The 21,450-nt window shown below is 37.3% G+C and overlaps 1 protein-coding gene across 2 annotated transcripts in view; it reads left to right on the top strand.

The window, feature by feature from the left end:
• epha8 (eph receptor A8) overlaps positions 1-21,450 on the top strand; it is a 76,725-nt gene that overhangs the window by 18,039 nt on the left and 37,236 nt on the right. For both annotated transcript variants that reach the window (XM_084101855.1, XM_084101856.1), the window contains exon 2: positions 3,324-3,388. In XM_084101855.1, the coding sequence (XP_083957981.1) occupies positions 3,324-3,388 (65 nt within the window). The remainder of the gene's footprint in view (positions 1-3,323; positions 3,389-21,450) is intronic.

Raw genomic sequence — 21,450 nt, 5'->3', positions numbered from 1 at the left:
ATATCCACATAATAGGGGCACTTTAGCGTTTAACATGAAAATTGAGGTCTCACTTAACCCTGATCCAGACCGCAATGATAACCCATGCAGTGTTGGGTGTAATGCATTACTAAGTAATTAATTACTTTAATTTAATTGCTTTTCCCTTGAAAAAGTTAAGTAAGAGATTACTCTGTAATTTAATTACAGTTACTTCTGATGTAATTGCATTATAGACTAGAACAGTTCTATATAAAACAATAGTGGATTTAATATAAAAAATGTAATGTCTACTGTTCAAATGTATGTTTTTAATGTAACCTTCTCCCTTTAAATACGTTGTTCAGTTCAAGATTAATTTATGCAATTTTATATTATTTATTTGAAAGAGCAGTTTCATGCCCTGTATTGTTCAACTGGTCAATGTTGATATGGGATTTAGAAAGTTACAATTATTAAAGGGGTGGTATAATGTCCCTTTTTGCAAGATGTAAAATAAGTTTCTGATGTCCCCAAAGTGTGTATGTGAAGTTTTAGCTCAAAATACCCCACAGATATTTTTATATAGCATGTTAAAATTTGTCCCTTTTTGAGGGTGAGCAAAAACGTGTCATTTTGTGTGTGTCCCTTTAAATGCAAATGAGCTGCTGCTCCCGGCACAGGGGGCGGAGCTTCAGGAGCTTGTGTGTTAGCAAATCCTATTACCTCTTCTCAACATGGACTCACCCCCTTTGTTGCGTGTTCCCGGAGGCGGGGTTTATGTAAATTCTAGGGTTTGTGATGTCACTAACCCGATAGGAAGCTTGTGTGGTCCCTTCCAGTCGTTTGTTGTAATCCTTAAACTATTTCTTTATAAGCAAAAATCTCCCTTTGCTTTGAACTTTGAGCATCGTAACTTTACAGATGTTGTTTATGCTCAAACAGCAACATTACACACTAACTACCATCCCTTTAATAACAAGTAGCCTAATGCAGTACTTTTTAGAGAGAGTAATGAGTACAGTAATCTAATTACAGTGTTGAAGATGTAATTAGTTGCTATAATTACTTTTTTAGGGTACGATTACACAACAACGATATGCTTAAAACGGATACATTTTTCCTTTGAGTTTTCCGCGTAGAAACGACACCATGGTAAAAACAATCCCCATTCCGCAAAAACGACAAAAATTCTGCTGCCAGGCCATTAGATGGCGATGAAACACTATAGACTGAACACGTAATATGCGTGTACATGACGTCATCATCTTCAGAGATTTGCGTTTTTGTTGTTTACACGGAGACAGTTTTCAAGAACGTCCACTTTCAAACCCGTTTTCAAAAGTTTTCTTTTTCCGGCACCCCAAAACGCCGTTTTCGTGTAAACGAATGGCCAAAGCGCAGAAGTTTTACGTTTTTAAACTTTAAACGTGTAAACCTCCCCTTAGAGTAACTTACCTAACACTGCCCATATGTGACCTCCATAACATTGTTAAAAACACCATTGCAGCCGCGGATAGACGTAACAAGTCAAATGCAAGGCAACGGCAAGCTTAATTTGTTGTTTTGTGGTACCTATGGGACGCTGAAGCCGGTTTGTGTTATCTGTTAGCGGCGGACCCGACACGCGTCCATGTGGCAGCTGGCATTTTTTCAAATTGAAGGTGACTCCTTGTTTACCCATTTCCAACTAGTAGGGTGCAGTGAATATAAAGCAGGATTCAGGGCTCTGGGCTTATTGGGGGTAAAACTGGGTCAGGTGCACGTCTCACGCCGACTCCTTCTCACAGATGTGCACATCTGTCACAGCTTCCCGCGTCAAGTGTCCCGCCGGCAGCTCAGGGCCAGACGCGCACCACCTCTCGTGTTTCCCAGATGGATGGGAGCAGGAAGATACAGTTTACCGTGTTTATCTGTGAAAGAAATCTAGCATGATTTGGCCCTCGGATACATTCACAGAGAGAAAAAAAAAGCTTGTTCCATGGTGACCTTGATTCGTACCGAAAACAGGCTAGGTGTCTGGTCATCAATAAAGCCCTGGGGAAGGCCCACTGCATATGTCATTATGTCAATGCTATGGCTGTACATGCTTCATCATGCTACATTTGTGCCTCTGTATAAACTACACAACAAGCAATTATTATCTTAATCTGTACGTTTGTCTTGTTTGGAAAGGTTTCTTCATTTGTCTTCATTGGACATTTTATGTAAATCTACTTTTAAATCGTATTTTTATTATTTTGGAAACCTGTAATTGTTGTTTTTATTGTATTTTTGACCTGCTTTGTACACTGTACAACACTGTACAGGATCAATTTGTATAGAGTTTAAATGTGCTCTATAAATAAATGTTGTTTTGGTTGTTTTTCTGTAAAAATATCTACAAATTAGTGCTGTCAAATCGATTAATCCTGATTAATCGCTTCTAACATAAAAGTTTGTGTATATATATATATATATATAATATATATATACATACAAACACACACACACACAAACACACACACACACACACACACACACAGTCAAACCAAAAATTATTCAGATATCATTTTTTATATATTTTTTTACTAGTGCGTGCAGGACACTATAGTTCATTTATGTAAGTGAGGATAGCAAAATAAAGTAAACTGTGACATATTATCCCCAAAAAATCTTCATACAGTGACTACCAGTAACATGTATAAAATTTGAGACCAACAATTATTCCGACACTTTGACCTGACCATGTTTTGCTGAAATGTTTTTTCTTTAATTGCTAATGCAACATTTTTACATCACAGACTGAACAAAATGAAGCATTGCTTGGTAATTGGTTGAGCTAAATTGGTATCATCTAATAGTGTAGCTAAATTTAACAACTGACAGATATTCATCCTAATCCATCTGTGAAACAGTCTAACAGAAGGACGGACAAAACCAGTGAAATATCAACTGATTTGATAACTCCGAGTTCTTGTCATATTTTATTACCATTTTCTAAACTACAGCGAATAAACTGTGACAATGTGAGACATGTTGAAGGTGTCTGAATATATTTTGGTTTGACTGTATAATTATTTATTTTCTAAATGTTATGTTAAATGCGATTAATCATGATTAATCGATTTGACAGCACTGCTAAAAGTAAAAATATTTTGTTTCTGAAGTAAATAATCTCTAAAACAAGATAAACTTATTTGTGAGAAACTATATTATCTGTAAACAAACTCTTGTTTTCAGATAATCTTGAATTTATTTTACTTTTCTTAGCCCTTAGGTATATTTGTCAAACAAAATATGCACTTAAAAGAAAGTGTGTGTGTGTATATATATATAGGAATATTTTGAATTTCTTTGTAACATGTTTTATTTTGAATTTACAGTGAATCTCCTGGACACAACCAAAATCTCAGGAGACTGGGGCTGGCTCACATATCCTTCACATGGGGTAAGACAATTCAGTTTCTTCATTATTATTTGTGTGTTTTTGAATTTTTACTTCAGTGAAGTGCATCATTACTTATGCTAAGAGGAAACTGTTTATACTTTGACATCCTGAAGTGAGTAAACATTGCGGTTTATGCCGTGTTTGATTTCGTTTTTTTTTTATTTTTTTTTTTTAACTATCCAACATGTCAACTTTGGCTTCAACTAGCGGTGTGAGTTTAGGGTGGGACTACCTGATTGTTTGAAGAATGGCAGATAAAGTGTTTGTAAAATGCATTTTAAATCAATGATTATTCTTGCAGTTCCATTGAATGCCACTATGAACTTGCTCTTCCAGCTCAAACCAATTTGATTTCTGATTGGCTCGTTTAGTCGTTTTCAATGACTGTAAACCTGCGTTAATTTGCACGATCACTGTAGCTGTTTCTAATTTTATGATGAGTAAGTTATGTTATCAAAACTTTCCTGTTTGCAGTGTTAGAGCCGGTGGCACAGAAAATACATAAAGCAGCTTTAAAGTCAGCATGAAATCAAAAATGACCTATTTACTGTACTTTATTAATTCACATAACTGGTCTTATTGTGAACAGCTGGTGCATATAAATAAATAATTCCAAAGGTCTTTGTAATTTTTCATCAAAATGTTACAATTTGCTTCACCTATAAAACAACTTTTTACACAGAGGTTAAATTGGGCCAGAATGACTCAAAAAAAAAGCCACAATTATTTAAAGGAAATGTGTGTGTATGTGTGTGTGTGTGTATATATATATATATATATATATATATATATATATATATATATATATATAATATATTTGTGTGTGTTTATATCATAAACACACACACACGTTCTCTAATTCAAAACTCCTCTGTCCTACTTGTCCCATTTGACACATTATTCAACCACTCTCATCTGTACCATGAGAGAGAGAGAGAGAGAGAGAGAGAGAGAGAGAGAGAGAGGTGTGTGTGTGTGGGTGAGGAGAGGACAGAGCAGGAGAAGAAAAAGGGAAGGCGATGTTCAGATTTGGCTGCATTTGCATATTCTAATGGGGAAAATGATGCATGGGGTATTGAATTAACGGCGCACAAAGTGATCTAAGCGTTGAACTGTCACAATTAGCGAGGGTTTCTGTCAGAGTCTGATGGTGGAGTGATGTCCCTTACTGTGACGCGCCGACAATTACTAAACCACCACTCAAAAACATTGCATGACTTTAATACTTCGAGTTATTGATCAGAAAATGACCTGGACTACAATCTAACTTTGGTTGTGATGTTGTGACTGCTTTATTTTATCATTTATATTTTCATAAATTAGTTGTAAATTTGTAATGTTATTCTATTCTATTCTATTCTATTCTATTCTATTCTATTCCATTCTATTCTATTCTATTCCATTCCATTCCATTCCATTCCATTCTATTCTATTCCATTCCATTCCATATATTAACCGTAATAGTTTGAGGTCAGAAATACTGTCAAAAGTTTGGGGTCAATACGATTTATTTATTTATTTATTTTTAATTAAATTATAAATTTTTTATTAAAAGATGCATTAAATTGATCAAAATTGGCAGTAAAGACATTGAAATATTTCAAAAGATTTCTATTTCAAATAAAGGCTGTGCTTTTGAACTTTTTATTAATCAAAAAATTGTGAAATCATGGTTTGCACTAAAGTATAAAGCAGCACAACTGTTTTTAACATTGATAATAATAATAAATGTTTCATGATTTCTGAAGGATCATGTGACACTGAAGACTGGAGTAATGATGCTGAAAATTCAGCTTTGCATCAGAGGAATAAATTACATTTTAAAATGTATTAAAATAGAAAAGTTATTTTAAATTGTAATACTATTTCACAATATTTCTGTATTTATGATCAAATAGATGTAGCCTTGGTGAACAGAAGAGACCTTTTTAATAAATCTTACTGACCCCAAACTTTTGTATGTTAGTGTGTATATATATATATACGTTATATAAACATCAGTATGGCTCAATGTCATTTTTACAGTTCAATTTAAACCATCTATTATGTTGCAGCTGCTAATAAAGTTACTCACCAAAGTCTATTTTTACTCCCATTTGTCGCTTAGTAGGTGTTCAGTTTGTATCCTGGGTGAGAGAGAAAGCGCAAGAGAGAGAGAGAGAGAGTTTCTGAAAGACTAAAGTCATAAAGGTGCACAAATGAAATGGATTTCCTCTCTTACAGAGAGCGCATTTACTACGACCTGAAAGGTAGAAAATGGGACATACATAATTCACTGAAGTGCGCTTTCAATGCAAGTCAACAAGCAGTAACGCAGTAAAACTGCCAGATAACGAGCGTCCCCGTTTGCGTTTGCCCTCTAATTACTGTTTGTTAGATGTATTCTCAGGGAATAATGCAAACTATTTACTTGAACTTTGCCACCGTTTTTCGTTCGCATCCACTCAGTCACATAAACACAGAAGACCTGGAACAGCGATTAAACCGCCTCCTGTGGGAAGCAGGCAGTTATTTCTTCTTCTCTCAACTGTAAAAATAATTTCCACAAATACATTATGTTAGTGTGCATATTCACAGTGGCACAGCAAACACTTCCTCCCCAATTATTACTTGACAGGCAGCTAAAATTAGCGGCGTGCTTTAACAGCTCTGCATTAGTTAGTGTACCTGTCTGATGTGACTGCGTCGGTCCCACTGAAATGAGCCACGACAAATGCATCTCATTTACACGCCGCAACGCTATCTTAGATGCATAAACTCCTGTTTGCTTCTCTAATAGCTGCACTTGTATTTTTTTAATGTGCATTCAACTTCAGAGCTGTTGACTCCAAGAACTAATTTAGCCAATAGGAAAGTAAAATAACAAATTAAATGTTTTTAATATCTCATATGTCTCATAATGCTGGACAGCAATGAGATTAAATGTAGAGCAAATGAAGCCTGATTTTTTTTAAATATTTTTTTGTTTGTTTAGAAAAAGACCTCACTAAATTCATATGCACCTCCTATAGAAAAGTGTGCTCAGATTTGTCAAGATACCAAAGTCTTCATATTAGGATCTCAGATTTTTGATTGAAGATTTTGATATAGGCCTATTGGCTAATGGGAAACAGGATAATTCTCCATTTGTTCTCCATTTAAACCAATTGCTCTGGATGGATGGATGGATGGATGGATGATAGATAAATAGACAGATAGACCAACCGATGGATGGATGGATGGATGGATGGATGGATGGATGGATGGATGATAGATAAATAGACAGATAGGCCGACCGATGGATGGATGGATGGATGGATGGATGGAGGGATGGATGGATGGATGGATGATAGATAAATAGACAGATAGACCGACCGATGGATGGATGGATGGATGGATGGATGGATGGATGGATGATAGATAAATAGACAGATAGACCGACCGATGGATGGATGGATGGATGGATGGATGGATGGAGGGATGGATGGATGGATGGATGATAGATAAATAGACAGATAGACCGACCGATGGATGGATGGATGGATGGATGGATGATAGATAAATAGACAGATAGACCGACCGATGGATGGATGGATGGATGGATGATAGATAAATAGACAGATAGACCGACCGATGGATGGATGGATGGATGGATGGATGGATGGATGGATGGATGGATGGATGATAGATAAATAGACAGATAGACCGACCGATGGATGGATGGATGGATGGATGGATGGATGGAGGGATGGATGGATGGATGATAGATAAATAGACAGATAGACCGACCGATGGATGGATGGATGGATGGATGGATGATAGATAAATAGACAGATAGACCGACCGATGGATGGATGGATGGATGGATGGATGATAGATAAATAGACAGATAGACCGACCGATGGATGGATGGATGATAGATAAATAGACAGATAGACCGACCGACCGATGGATGGATGGATGGATGGATGGATGGATGGATGGATGAAAAATAGACAGACAGATAGACCATTAGATGGATGGATGGATTGATGGATGGATAGACAGATTCACAGATGGACAGATAGATAGATAGATAGATAGATAGATAGATAGATAGATAGATAGATAGATAGATAGATAGATAGATAGATAGATAGATAGACCAATCGATCGATGGATGGATGGACGGATAGATAGATGGATGGATAGACAGACAGATAGATAGACGGATGGATGGATGGATTGAGATATTAAAGAGTTTTCGTCAGTAATTTTCAAGTTATAATAGTTCAGATCAGTCTTGAATGAATTTGTTGAGAAATATTCGTAAATATAAAAATAAAGGGATTGCATTGAGATCTTTGACTTTTAATTGATCTCAAATATTTCTCATCAAATTCAAAAAGACTAAATGATCTGGGACATGCGTTCATTTTACACTTCTATAATCTTACAGTATATGCCAACAATTGGTTTCTACTTCAATCTCTCAAAAAGAATTTCCGGTGAAACATCTGAGACCATGTTGAGACGTCCACAGAGTCTCCTGAGCAACATCTGAGCGATAAATGATTCCACACACAGTTCCTGTTGTTGCTGGTACATGCGGATCACGTAGATGGTAAATACAGTTTGTTTGGTAGTCACAGGCCTGACCCTCATGTTAAAGCATACGCCGCTGTCTGCTAGAATCGCTATTGATGGATTAAATACTTCAGCCCGCTTTCTGCCCCCGATTCCCATTTACAAAAGGATTTGCTGCATGGACACTTTCCTCTATATCCATTCGTCTTTTTCGAGGATTCGGCACTTCCATTTCCTTAAAATTCAGTCTTCCAGTGAATGCTACGTGACTTCGGCGATGTGCGGCGCGACACAATGCATGTTACCGTCTGGGGCAGAAAAGAGCAGAGCACAAAGAGATTAGACTTCACATTTGACGTTTTAATGCTTGTGACGTGTTCCCTGTCACAGCGGAGGGGCCGGCGCGCAGTGAGTGTCTCGTGGGTTTGATGATAAAACGTTTTCCATGGCAGATTGTGTCACGCGAGGAGGAATTCTGCAACTCCAGGTCGCCTTACACACTCACTGAGCACAGCTATAAGAAAATGTAGCATATGGTTACAGCAAATCTGTCATGTGCTTTATGGAGTTAATGCTTGCTTAGACTGGATTAGATACTTTAGACCAGATTGAAGTTTACTTTCTCTGACTTATTCTATAAATGATGTCTTAGACTACTAATCATATCATATTTAGAAGCAGGAGTTTGTACTATCATGTACTGGAAGCTTTATCTCACTCATGATAGTAACAAATACTAAATTGTGCTCTCTCTGACAGCCGCTCGACACATTTCATTTATATCTCCGTCGTGGTTCCTGGGAGGTCTGGAAGCTTGTCACATCTCACTTTATCTGCCTTATTTTATAGCTATGGTTTTAGTCAAAGGCAAGAATGTATTGTTATCGGAATGATTTTAACAGTGAAGATTGCGTTTGATTACATGAATACTTCTGTAGTGACTGCTCCTGATAGACATGCAATATGTAAAGCTGTCTGTGCGTTACTCTCTGGGATTTCATGAATTACACTGTAGACTAAAGGCTCCTTCACACCAAGGATGATAACAATAAAGATATAGTTCTAAATATAAAAGAATAGCAGAGTCCGCTTAACATCTATAATGATAACAGCACAGAGAAACTGAATAAAGTGCAATGGATTTATGTGAAGTTTGTTTTAAGTTCACTTAAATTAAAAGTTGTTATATTTTTTAAAGCCTAATAAATGTTCAAATGGATAGCTTTTAATTTTACTGTAATGCTGAATGGTTATAATGGCTAAAATTGAGAAAAATAATCTATTTCATAGAGACATCAGTATCAGTATTGGTATCGGTGATCCTGACCTTCTTTCACAAAAAGATGCCATTTAACAAATATTTAAAATATAGGAAAAATCAAATATTTATTATGTATGTATATAATATATATATATATATATATATATATATATATATATATATATATATATTTATATTTATATTTATATTTATATTTATATTTATATTTATATATTTATTTATATTTATTATGTATATAATAAATATTTATTTATTTATTTATTTATTTATTTATTTATTTATTTATTTGCTTATTTGCTTATTTATTTATTTACATATATGCTTTTGATAGCTTACACTATCACATCTTGGACAAATTATTGCGTATATTTTTATAGGTTTTTGTGTGCACATGACTCTTTTGTTCTCATAAGTATGAATGGGAAATGAGAATGGGCTGCATTCTCAGCAGTAACCTGACAAAAGGAATAAAAGCCATCTCAAACTCCGGCCCGGGGAGATGGATTAAAATTGGATTAAACCAGCACCTTGACTATGAAATCCATCACGTTCCCTCATGCAAGTAGGAGGCTTATGGAAGTTGTGCAAGCATAAAGCAGAAAGGAGTGATGAGGAGCTGACATGGACTGAAAAATGAAGAAATGCTGCGCTTTTTAACCTACTCTTGTGTGTGCAGTTCACTCCTATTGTATGCGTATAACCCAGGGTTATACACATGGATCAGGCCAGGTAAAATAGAAGTGATACTCATTGGATTTGGCCACTTCAGTGACATGAATGTAGGAGGAGCAAAGATCAGCCAGTCAAGAGAGAATACCTGCATGTTCCCTCACTATAGTGCATATAATACCGTTGTAAATTGTACAGTTTAAAACAACACTTAGGGCATTTTCAGACCTGTAGATCTTTTGCTTTGTTCTGAAACAGGGACTTACATTTACATTTATGCATTTGGCAGATGCTTTTATCCAAAGCGACTTACATTGCATTTCAAGTTACACATTTTACATTCTTATCAGTTCTTGCTTTCCCTGGGAATCGAACCCATGACCTTAGCGTTGCAAGCGCCAACACTGTTTGAGCTACAGGAAAGCTAGGGACTTGTTGTAACATTGTTACAATTTAGCATTTTCCTCTTGGTTCGGTTCGCTTTGCTTTCACAAGGCAACATTTCAAAGCGTACCAAAATGTGTTCATGCAAGTCACATGTGAGTAAAACTGTCCTCTTATTGGTAAGAGTTTCCTCTGCATAGTTCGCTCCACATGCAATGTGTCTGCTTATAGCTGTAGTGAAACACGCAAACACAAATAATCAACCATCCATCCATCCATCCAACCATCCATCCAACAGAACACCCTAGCAACCCCCCCAAACAACCACCTAGCAACACCTTGGCGACCCCTCAGAACACCCCACTATTGTGGCAAGCATCTCTACTTCAGAAAATGTAAATATACAGTTAAGCATCTGATACCCTTGCCTGTGGCCCCTGGATGTCAAAGCTGATTAAATAAGAGGTTAATTGGCTCGTCTTGATGAGAAATGTATCATAACTGGAAAAGACAAGTTTCAGATTTGCTCATTGTTGCATCTTTTGAAACTGACAAACTGCTGAACTGTAACATGGGCAATTACAGCTATCGTTTAAGCGCTCTACATATCCCGAACGTGCTTGAGATTCGAGCGTCCAGCTAACAGCTGCACATGTTGCTGTGGTTCTTTAGAAAAGTGTTGACTAGCTGTGAACACATAGTGTCACCTTGCACCGGCTGGAACAAACAGAAAGCCTGAAGATCTGTCATGAAGGACAGGATGCACTGCCACTCTTTCGCTCCAGCTTCGGAGATATGTGATTTACCAGTTCTCAGAGAGCAGGACAGCAGGGCCACAAGTGTCCATAACCTGTGCTCTGACAGGGATTACTGCGAAAGTGCAGGACAGATTCGGACAGTTTCAGACTATAGTGTACTGTGAGACGTCAGGTTGAAGCTCTAAGGACATTTCTGCACACTGAATGGATGGGAACTACTGTACATCCAACAAGCACTGTGATATGAATATGGATGAATGTAATTCATTTTCTCAATAGATTATTCTATATTCATACACAGACAGACCAATGATAGATAGATAGATACACCACACACCAGCTATAGGTGGAGAGAGGAGAGAGAGTGATAGAGCCAATTCAATGTAAGGGGATCTATCCACAGATAGATAGATAGATAGATAGATAGATAGATAGATAGATGGATAGATAGATGGATAGATGGATAGATAGATAGATAGATAGATAGATAGATAGATAGATAGATAGATAGATAGATAGATAGATAGATAGATAGATAGATAGATAGATAGATAGATAGATATAGATAGATGGACGGACGGACGGACAGATAGACAGATAGATAGATAGACAGATAGATAGATAGATAGATAGATAGATAGATAGATAGATAGATAGATAGATAGATAGATAGATAGATAGATAGATAGATAGACCGAAGATATACAGACAGAAAGATTCTTAAATATTTAATCGAGGCTTACACACATAAGTGTGTCACTAATGATAGAAGGCTGATGCAGGGTTTGTGTCTGAATGCATTGTTATGGATCCTCACTGCAGTCAGTCAGCCCTGAATCATTTATGCCCCTTCATGAACTCATAGTGAGATGTCTTTTTACAGTCCAATTGAAGCTGGCAGTGAGACGGGTGACCCCAGGCCGACCCATGGCAGATATCTCTGCTGTCTGTACATTCCTGCAGGGCTCCTGTCGCCATCGGCTGTCACCGAGCCGAATCACTCAGGCCTTGACAGCTGCTGTCCGATGGCTTCATTATGTTCCTATCTGCCTCGTGTTTGCCATGACACATCTATTGACACCCACCTCATTTTTTTCGCCCACCCACCACAATCGATAGCAGTGATAAGACAGACAGAGACGATGACAAATGGACTTTGAGAGGGAGATGATATGGATGCATCCAGATGTCCGCCCACAGATGTGGAGAGATGTGGAGAGACCCGCCCACAGATGTGGAGAGATGTGGAGAGACGTGGAGAGATGTGGAGAGACGGAGAGAGATGTGGAGAGACGTGGAGAGATGTGGTGAGACGTGGAGAGATGTGGAGAGACGGAGAGAGATGTGGAGAGACGGAGAGAGATGTGGAGAGACGTGGAGAGATGTGGTGAGACGTGGAGAGATGTGGAGAGACATAGAGAGATGCACAGCATTACTTTGCAGCGCTTGAACGCGGTCCGAACTGTCATGCGTGTTTCGCGGTCACAGACGTACAATGATTGCATCATGCTGTATTTATGTTTGCAAAGGGACAGCAAAACACCAAACCGGGGTGTCAAACTGCAAACTTGATGCATTAGAAGAAAGGGTGACACTTTACCAGACATCCCAACCTGCAAAAAGTCATTTCAGGGAGGTACCATACAATTTCATACAATAGGTATGTTGAAAGGTTCATTAGTTAACATTAGTTAAATGATTAATTAACATGAACTAAAGATGAACAATACATTTGTTACAGTATATAATAATCTTTGTTAATGTTAGTTAATAAAAATACAGCTGTTCATGTTCATTTTCACTGCATTAACTAATGTTAACAAATACAACCTTTGGTTTTAATAATGCATTAGTAAATGCTGAAATTAATATTAACTAAGATTAATAAATGCTGTAGAAGTTTTGTTCATTCTTAGTTCATGTTAACTAAGGTAGTTAACTAATTTGTTAAGGTAGTTAAGGTAGTTAACTAACCTTATTGTAAAGTGTTACCGAGGAAAGTAAATGAATGTGGGTAAATACACTGCTCAAAAAAATTAAAGGAACACTTTGAAAACACATAAGATCTCAATGGGGAAAAATATCATGCTGGATATCTATACTAATATGGACTGGGTAATGTGTTATGAACGAAAGGATGCCACATCGTTTGATGGAAATGAAAATAATCAACCTACAGAGGATTGAATTCAAAGACACCCCGGAAATCTAAGTGAAAAAATGATGCAGCAGGCTTGTCAATTTTGCTGAAATTTCATTGCAGCAACTCAAAATGGTACTCAGTAGTTTGTATGGCCCCCACGTGCTTGTATGCATGCCTGACAACGTCGGGACATGCTCCTACTGAGACGACGGATGGTGTCCTGGGGTATTTCCTCCCAGATCTGGACCAGCGCATCACTGAGCTCCTGGACAGTCTGAGGTGCAACCAGGTGATGTCAGATGAACCGAAACACATTGTCCCAGAGGTGGTCTATTGGATGTAGGTCAGGTGAGCGTGGTGGCCCTTCAATGGTATCATTCCTTCATCTTCCAGGAACTGCCTGCATGCTCTCACCACATGAGGGCGGGCATTGTTGTGCACCAGGAGGAACCCAGGACCCACTGCACCAGCATAGGGTCTGACAATGGATCCAAGGATTTCATCCCGATACCTAATGGCAGTCAGGGTGCCATTGTCTAGCCTGCAGAGGTCTGTTCGTCCCTCCATGGATATGCCTCCCCAGACCCTCACTGACCCACCACCAAACCGGTCATGCTGAACGATGTTACAGGCAGCATAACATTCTCCACGGCTTCTCCAGACCCTTTCCTGTCTGTCACGTGCTCAGGGTGAACCTGCTCTCATTTGTGAAAACCACAGGGCACCACTGGCGGACCTGCCAATTCTGGTGTTCAATGGGAAATGCCAATCGAGCTCCCTGGTGCTGGGCAGTGAGCACAGGGCCCACTAGAGGACGTCGGGCCCTCAGGCCACCCTCATGAAGTCTGTTTCTGATTGTTTGGTCAGAGACATTCACACCAGTGGCCTGCTGGAGGTCATTTTGTAGGGCTCTGGCAGTGCTCATCATGTTCCTCCTCGCACAAAGGAGCAGATACCGGTCCTGCTGATGAGTTAAGGACCTTCTACGGCCCTGTCCAGCTCTCCTAGAGTAGCTGTCTGTCTTCCTGGAATCTCCTCCATGCTCTTGAGACTGTGCTGGGAGACACAGCAAACCTTCTGGCAATGGCACGTATTGATGAGCCATCCTGAAGGAGCTGGACTGCCTGCGCAACCTCTGTAGGGTCCAGGTATCGCCTCATGCTACCAGTAGTGACACTGACCCTAGCCAAATGCAAAACTGGTGAAAAACAGTCCGAAAAGATGAGTAGGGAAAAAATGTCAGTGGCCTCCACCTGTAAAACCATTCCTGTTTTGGGGGTTGTCTCACTGTTGCCCATCTAGTGCACCTGCTGTTAATTTCATTAACACTAAAGCAGCTGAAACTGATTACCAACCCCCTCTGTTACTTAACTGACCAGATCAATATCCCAGGAGTTTAACTGACTTGATGCTATTCTCTGATTAAAAAGTGTTCCCTTTATTTTTTTGAGCAGTGTATGTGTCCAGCATTCATATTAAATAAGAAATAAAATTTAGACCGAGATACTTATAAATTGTAAAGTATTATATAACTAAGAACAAATCATATGAAAAAATTGTATGTGAAATGAAAATTGCACTTCAATTTGTTATGCATTACATTATTGGATTCATATTATATAATTTTCTTAATCACTAAATCATTTACAATCTCTCAGTCATTCAAAGTTTTTATTTTTTTATTTAGCTTTTTATTCAGTTTTGAATGAATATTTTACCCACATTTTTTACTTGTTTTTAAAAATGTTTTATAAATATTTCATAATTCCCAAAGGTTGGTAAAGATATGATTTTATTGAATTAAAAGTAAATAAATGGTATGTAAAAAAACAAAAAACAAAATTTAAACTAGGTAAAATAGACCATTTGAAGATTTGAAGGCCTTACCGTCTATCAGAAAAAAACAGATTGATATTCTGGATGGTTGCTAGGGTATTCTAAGTGGTTGCTAGGGTGTTTATATGCGGTTCGATTTTTCTACACATACTGTATCATATTCTAAACACACATCTGTGGGGTTCTGACAGTTTTGATAGTTTAATGGTGCTTCTCAGCATAGTTTTGGAGTAATTACATTCACAACCCGTCTATAATGATCTTCCTGGAACAGCTTCATCTGATTAAGAAGAGCAGGATGTCTTCGCTCTCCTCAGAACCACAGGCGCTTGAACAAATACTGAGATTTCATCACCTCTGAAGTAGTGAAGGAAAAGCAAAGGTCTTGAGCAAATACTTCGCAGAGTCCAAAATGTTGGTGGATATTTGGTGTCAAGAAAATGTGTTTGTACAAGAGCATTATATGAGTGGCCAGTAAAGACGTCTGCTCACAGGAACATTGTATTGCTCTTTCACAGCTCAAGATCTCAGTTTAAGTAACAAGTTTGTCTCAGATGTCTCTCCTAAAATTCATTAGGAGAAATAAAATCAAAATGGGTCAATAGTTGACATACAATATGAATATAAAGCTATAAACTGAATGTGGATAGCAGCTTAAATCATTTGATTTTTCTAAGAATTTGTTCAAAATGAGGCTTTTGCTTGCAGAATTTATTATAAATTTGACGAATCTGAGAAGCTTATGCCTTTATGTATTAAGATGCGTTTTAAACGATCAGATCAAAAAGTAGACGAGGGAGACACATTCCTGTTTACACCTGGTGTTTTAATCCATCTCTTTTGTCCACTTTCAACCAATTCTGTCCTGATTTCTTCGAGGGGAGGGTCTCTGGGCTGGTAAATGTTTGTTTTTTGTTTCAGATCTTCCGATCTAATGGACAAATTTGCGCAATTTACAAATGAATGTGCCCGGAGACGACAAGTGGTCAAAAGTGGACAAGCTCAAAACGCTTTAGACCTCGTTCACACCTGTATATAACATTGTCTATTTGTGATCCGATCGACCAAAACGCATCTTAATAGCAGGTGTTAACAGAGCCTTATTTTGATTTGCCTATTTGTATGTTGATATTTCAGTAGAATATTACATCAGTCATTCTTCAGACATTTAAAGCCGTTGAAAATGGCTGTATTGTGCTCTTGCTTTGGCTCAGTTTATCGGACTTTGCTCTGAAGTGCCGGACACACATGTTAACAATGAATGATGTTTACAGAGGGAGATGTTGTGAACCCCGTAAGGCTCTGGATGGAGCATAACTCTGTGTGCTAGCGTGAGGCCGACACACAATTAACAGGCCCGTTCCACAAAGGTTATCACTGTCAAAGACTGTATTCCAATTAGCAGGCGCAGAATTCAGTTCAAATCAAGATTTCTCACACTTGAGCGAAGCGGGTGGGGGACGTTTCCAAGATTAAGCGTCTGCCTTGATGCTACATGATTGTGTCACCGCAAATACCACCCCAGGATGGCCAGTCGTTCTGTTGCTTTTGTCAAACAAGATTCAAAGGATTTTCTCATCCTAGCTGCTAATCTGAAATTGGATCACCGAGAACTTAGACAAGACTATTCTCTGTCTGTTTCTTTCTTTTTTCTTTTTTTTTACCAGTTGCATTTATGGCTTTTCACACTATTCTTATCCCTGTCATACCACTTTTAACCCTGGGTTAAGTTTTGAAGGGGTCATTTTGAAGGGGGTCAGCACCAGGGTTATTATAATAAAACTAAAACCATAACTGAAACCAAAACCATAACAAAAATATTCTTTGAGCTACTTGTCAAAGCAACATTTCTCATTTTCATTTAGTTTAAATGCTTAAATTAAATACTTTATTTTAAGGTGATGCAGTTACATTGTACTTACTCAAATAAGTACTATTAATAATGTACTATACTGTACTAACATAATTTCCTGTTATTACTATAGTAAGTACATGTAGTAACGTGTAACTACGTCACCTTAAAATAAAGTGTTACCAATAACTAAAAATGAAATAAAAATGAATAAAAACTATATAGGCATTTAAATATATGATATATGACAAATAATGGAAAATATTTAAAAAAAATTATATATATCTATGACACAACAAAATTACTAAAATGTTAACTAAAATAAAATAAAAATAATGGAAGATATAAAAAAAAATATGTATATATATATACAGTGCAATGCATAAGTGAATACACCCATGCTAAAGTTGACTAAAAAGAGGAATAAAAAATCATATTTTGGAAATTTAACTTAATGCCTTAATTTAAAAAATTAGGAAAAATCCAACCTTTAAGGACACCAATTTTCTTTGTGAATGAATAATGTATCGTAAATAAATAAATGTTCTTCCTTAAAATACATGGTGCATAAGTGAGTACACCCCTATGTTAAATTCCCATAGAGGCAGGCAGATTTTTATTTTTAAGTATTTTTTTATATTTTTTTTTAGGATACTATGCATCCTGATAAAGTTCCCTTGGCCTTTGGAATTAAAATAGCCCCACATCATCACATAGCCTTCACCATACCTAGAGATTGGCATGGTTTTATTTCAGTTAGCCTAAAAGCTAGTTTGATTTGCATTGAGAGATGATCTTATGGAAAGTACCCCATGCCAATCTCTAGGTATGGTGAAGGCTATGTGATGATGTGGGGCTATTTTAATTCCAAAGGCCAAGGGAACTTTATCAGGATGCATAGTATCCTAAAAATTAATTTAAAAAAAATACTTAAAAATAAAAATCTGCCTGCCTCTATGGGAATTTAACATAGGGGTGTACACACTTATGCACCATGTATTTTAAGGAAGAACATTTATTTATTTACGATACATTATTCATTCACAAAGAAAATTGGTGTCCTTAAAGGTTGGATTTTTCCTAATTTTTTAAATTAAGGCATTAAGTTCAATTTCCAAAATATGATTTTTTATTCCTCTTTTTAGTCAACTTTAGCATGGGTGTATTCACTTATGCATTGCACTGTATATAGGCTATACCTTTTCAATATCAATATACTGTTAACGAACTTTCCAACAACCCACATTGCTGAGAGACGTTGAATATAAACGTGCTGTGCACTTTCCTCTCAATAAGAAAATAAACACAACAAGTGTTAACAACAGCAGTTAAGAAAGCAATTCACCGGCATCATGTTGACAGATGAGATGAATAAAATTACACTGTTATGATAGTTTGATTATAAAGTGTATTTGAGACTTTATAGATCTGTCAAATATAGTTTGAATTAATCCCTTTTCTTTGCATGACACATTGACATTACAGTACAGAATAGCTGTTTCGGGATTATCCTGAACATTGCATTATCATTCGTTTCACGTCTTATAGAATGGAAAAGAGGATCTCGGAAGCGTGCATAAACGTCTTATCCTTTTGATTTTCACTAAAACACTTTTCAAAATATCCTCCTTTTGGAACGACATGAGGTTGAGTAAATAATAACAGAATTTTCATTTTTATGTGAACTACCCCTTTAAGATAACCAGCCAAACCCTGACGCCTTAGTGTTATTCTAGATTTGTACAGAAGAAGTGGAAACAAATGCTGTTTTTGTGCATATTGTTGTGAGATCTTCCGTGAATGACTCTTGGGATGTGTTTCAGAATCACTTTTATTCCCTGGAATGACTGCTTGTATGTTTGCAGCTGTTTGTTCGGAGGCGAGCTCATTCCAGGAACAACGGATTATGAATGTATTCAGGAGAAAGATCTCCCCTGCTTGTGACTGACAGAGGTTTGACGTGTCCCATAAAACAAACCGAGATTAAAAAAAACAGACACTTAAATATTTTATCCAAACAAAGATGTTAAACAGAGTTAATGAGGTTCCTTGTGTGAAGAGGGAAATTGGGCCGATATAATCATTATTATTAATTAATTGTTTTTCTAATTATTATAATTGAATCATTTATTAATTTAAATTTGAAATTGTGTAAAGCTTCAGTAAAGCTGTCATGGGGCTTATTAATTAAATTAATAAAAGTTTATAGTCCAAGAATATTTCTACAAGGACTGAAATTAATTTAAGAAATTTGGATCACTAAAACATGAATTGCTTTATTAAAATTAAATTATTTAAATATAAATAAATATAATTGTTGGTTATTACTTTAACTTATAATTATCATATTTTTATTAATTATTATTTTATTTAGTAATTCTTAAATAATAATGTGCTTATATCTTTAGTAAATCTGCCAGTGAGCTTTCTCAATAAATTGAATAAAAGTTTCTAGCCCAAGAATATTTCCCATGTACAAGGTACAAAAATGATCTGAAACCATTAATCTGCATTAAAAAAAGAATAATACCTTTTATATCGATATGGAGATTATGGAGATTAGCTTAATTTACATAAAAAGTGTCTCAATTAAGATTAAAAATATCTGATCTGAAGGATTTTCATTGTGGCTCATTGTTCCATCGCTTTGATCAATTTCAATCATTTTCTTCCACTGATCGTCTAATATGTGATGTGGCTAAAAACAAAACGCAGGCTTTTATCGGAAACCTCATGAAAGAACTAAGCGAATTACTTCCAGCCCTCGAGCCAACCTGAAAAGTGTTAGATTTTAACAGACTCTCTAATCTAATCATTAGTGCAAGGACAAATTAAATTTAACCGCTAAATACTCAAAGTGGGAGGCTGGCTACGGTGTGCGCTCCAATCCAACAGTTTAATTACCGCAACGGGCTTTTTGTAGTTTTCCCATGGGAAGCGTGGGCCGAGGTGAGGCCAGGGAAGCGAGGAAATCTGCTCCTTTGGAAGATGTACTTGTGAGGAGAGGCCAAGTTCACGGTGGCCAAGCTCAAGGCTCCTCTGAGGTCAGCGTTTTCCCTTTCAATTAGTCCGGCTGTGTCCGTAATGTATTCAGGAGAGGCGATCTGCTCAAGGCCAGCGGGATCACAATGCTATAGTGTACTATGCTTGCTATGACAGGCATAAACTTCTACTTTTCTGATCGCTGTTAGAAGTTCAAACTTTTTCTGCAGACAATGTGAGTGTTGCTTGTCTTAGAAAGTGCCTCTATTTTCATTTGAGATATAGTGTGCTCCATGCATGACGTATTTTTGTAGGGCAAAACCAGAGAATGTGTAATAAGGGGAGAACTTCCACTCTCAGTAAACTTCCGGCTTCTGAACTGGTTGCAGTTCCACTCTGGCTCCATATGAGGGCGCTCACAGGACGAGTGCAGAATGAATGGAGGTCTATGGCGCTATACCCCTCAAAATCCACTTTTCTCAGGATATAATTTTTTGTCTAGTAATTTGAATGTTGTATTCGAAAGGAGATGCAAAGAAATTACACATTGCTGGGTGTTCGATTTTGTAGAGTCACTTATTTGCTTTAAAAAGTCTTTTAAAAATGTCAATGACGTCATACACATCGTACGACCAGAGATACTGCTTTACGGCAGTCCTTCAGTCACTTTGGTGCTTTCACACTTTGCGCTTTCTTTTCTCTCGAGGCATCGACAACACAGCTGACACAGGTAAATGCACGTGCTAGAAGAGTTTTTGTTTTGTTGTTTTAAAAGACCACGCCGAAAATACACACACACACACGATGCCATCATCAAGCGGTATCTCTGGTCGTAATCAGTCCTTCACTGACCAATCAGCGTTCATTAGCAGAATGCTAGCGTGTTATGGGCAACAACAACTCAACCTGTAAGAAATCAAAAGGACATAAGTACTCGTTCATTCAACTTTCGACCTATAACCCATGTTGAACTTGCAAAACCTACAATAAAATCTGAGATTTCTCAACGGCAATCAGGTGAAAGAGACACATTTAGCCGTCTAGCCCCATAGACTCCCATTAATTTTGCACTGAAGGTGTGGAACTCTGGTGGAACTACAACCAAAATTCGGTACAATAGGACTTAATAGGGAGTGGCCAGGCTCTCCGTAGACGGGCTCTGATCATACGCACACTTCAGAATCTCATCGGAAGTAGTAGGTCATCAGTGTACTTTTATGAGTACTGTGAATTCGGACACACTTCTTTTGTCACATACTGTTTTTCAGCTACTATATACAGTAGTAGGGAAGTATGCGATTTTGCATGCAGCCTATTTAGCTTTTTACTAATGCTTTCTGACTTAAAAATTCATAAAAGTTGTGTTTATTTGTGAAGATTATCATGATGAACAAAACATTATAAGTTTTAAACATTGGGTTTTTGTCAAGGGGTGCTAATTTACGTGTTGGCCTACAAAAATACGCCATCATCACTGCAGCGCTCTATTGCTAGCGGTGTTGCTAGTAGGTACAACCCATAAAATGTGCTTTTGCTTAGTGATGCCTTCCCCATTTGTAGTATCTGTTCTCTCAAAGACATTCCAGCCTTGTTTTCACATCTGCCCGCTGT

The sequence above is a fragment of the Abramis brama genome (genome assembly GCF_963993115.1).
Source record: "Abramis brama genome assembly, chromosome: 23".
NCBI classification, from domain to species: domain Eukaryota; kingdom Metazoa; phylum Chordata; class Actinopteri; order Cypriniformes; family Leuciscidae; genus Abramis; species Abramis brama.
This window is presented reverse-complemented; position numbering and strand designations above follow the sequence as displayed.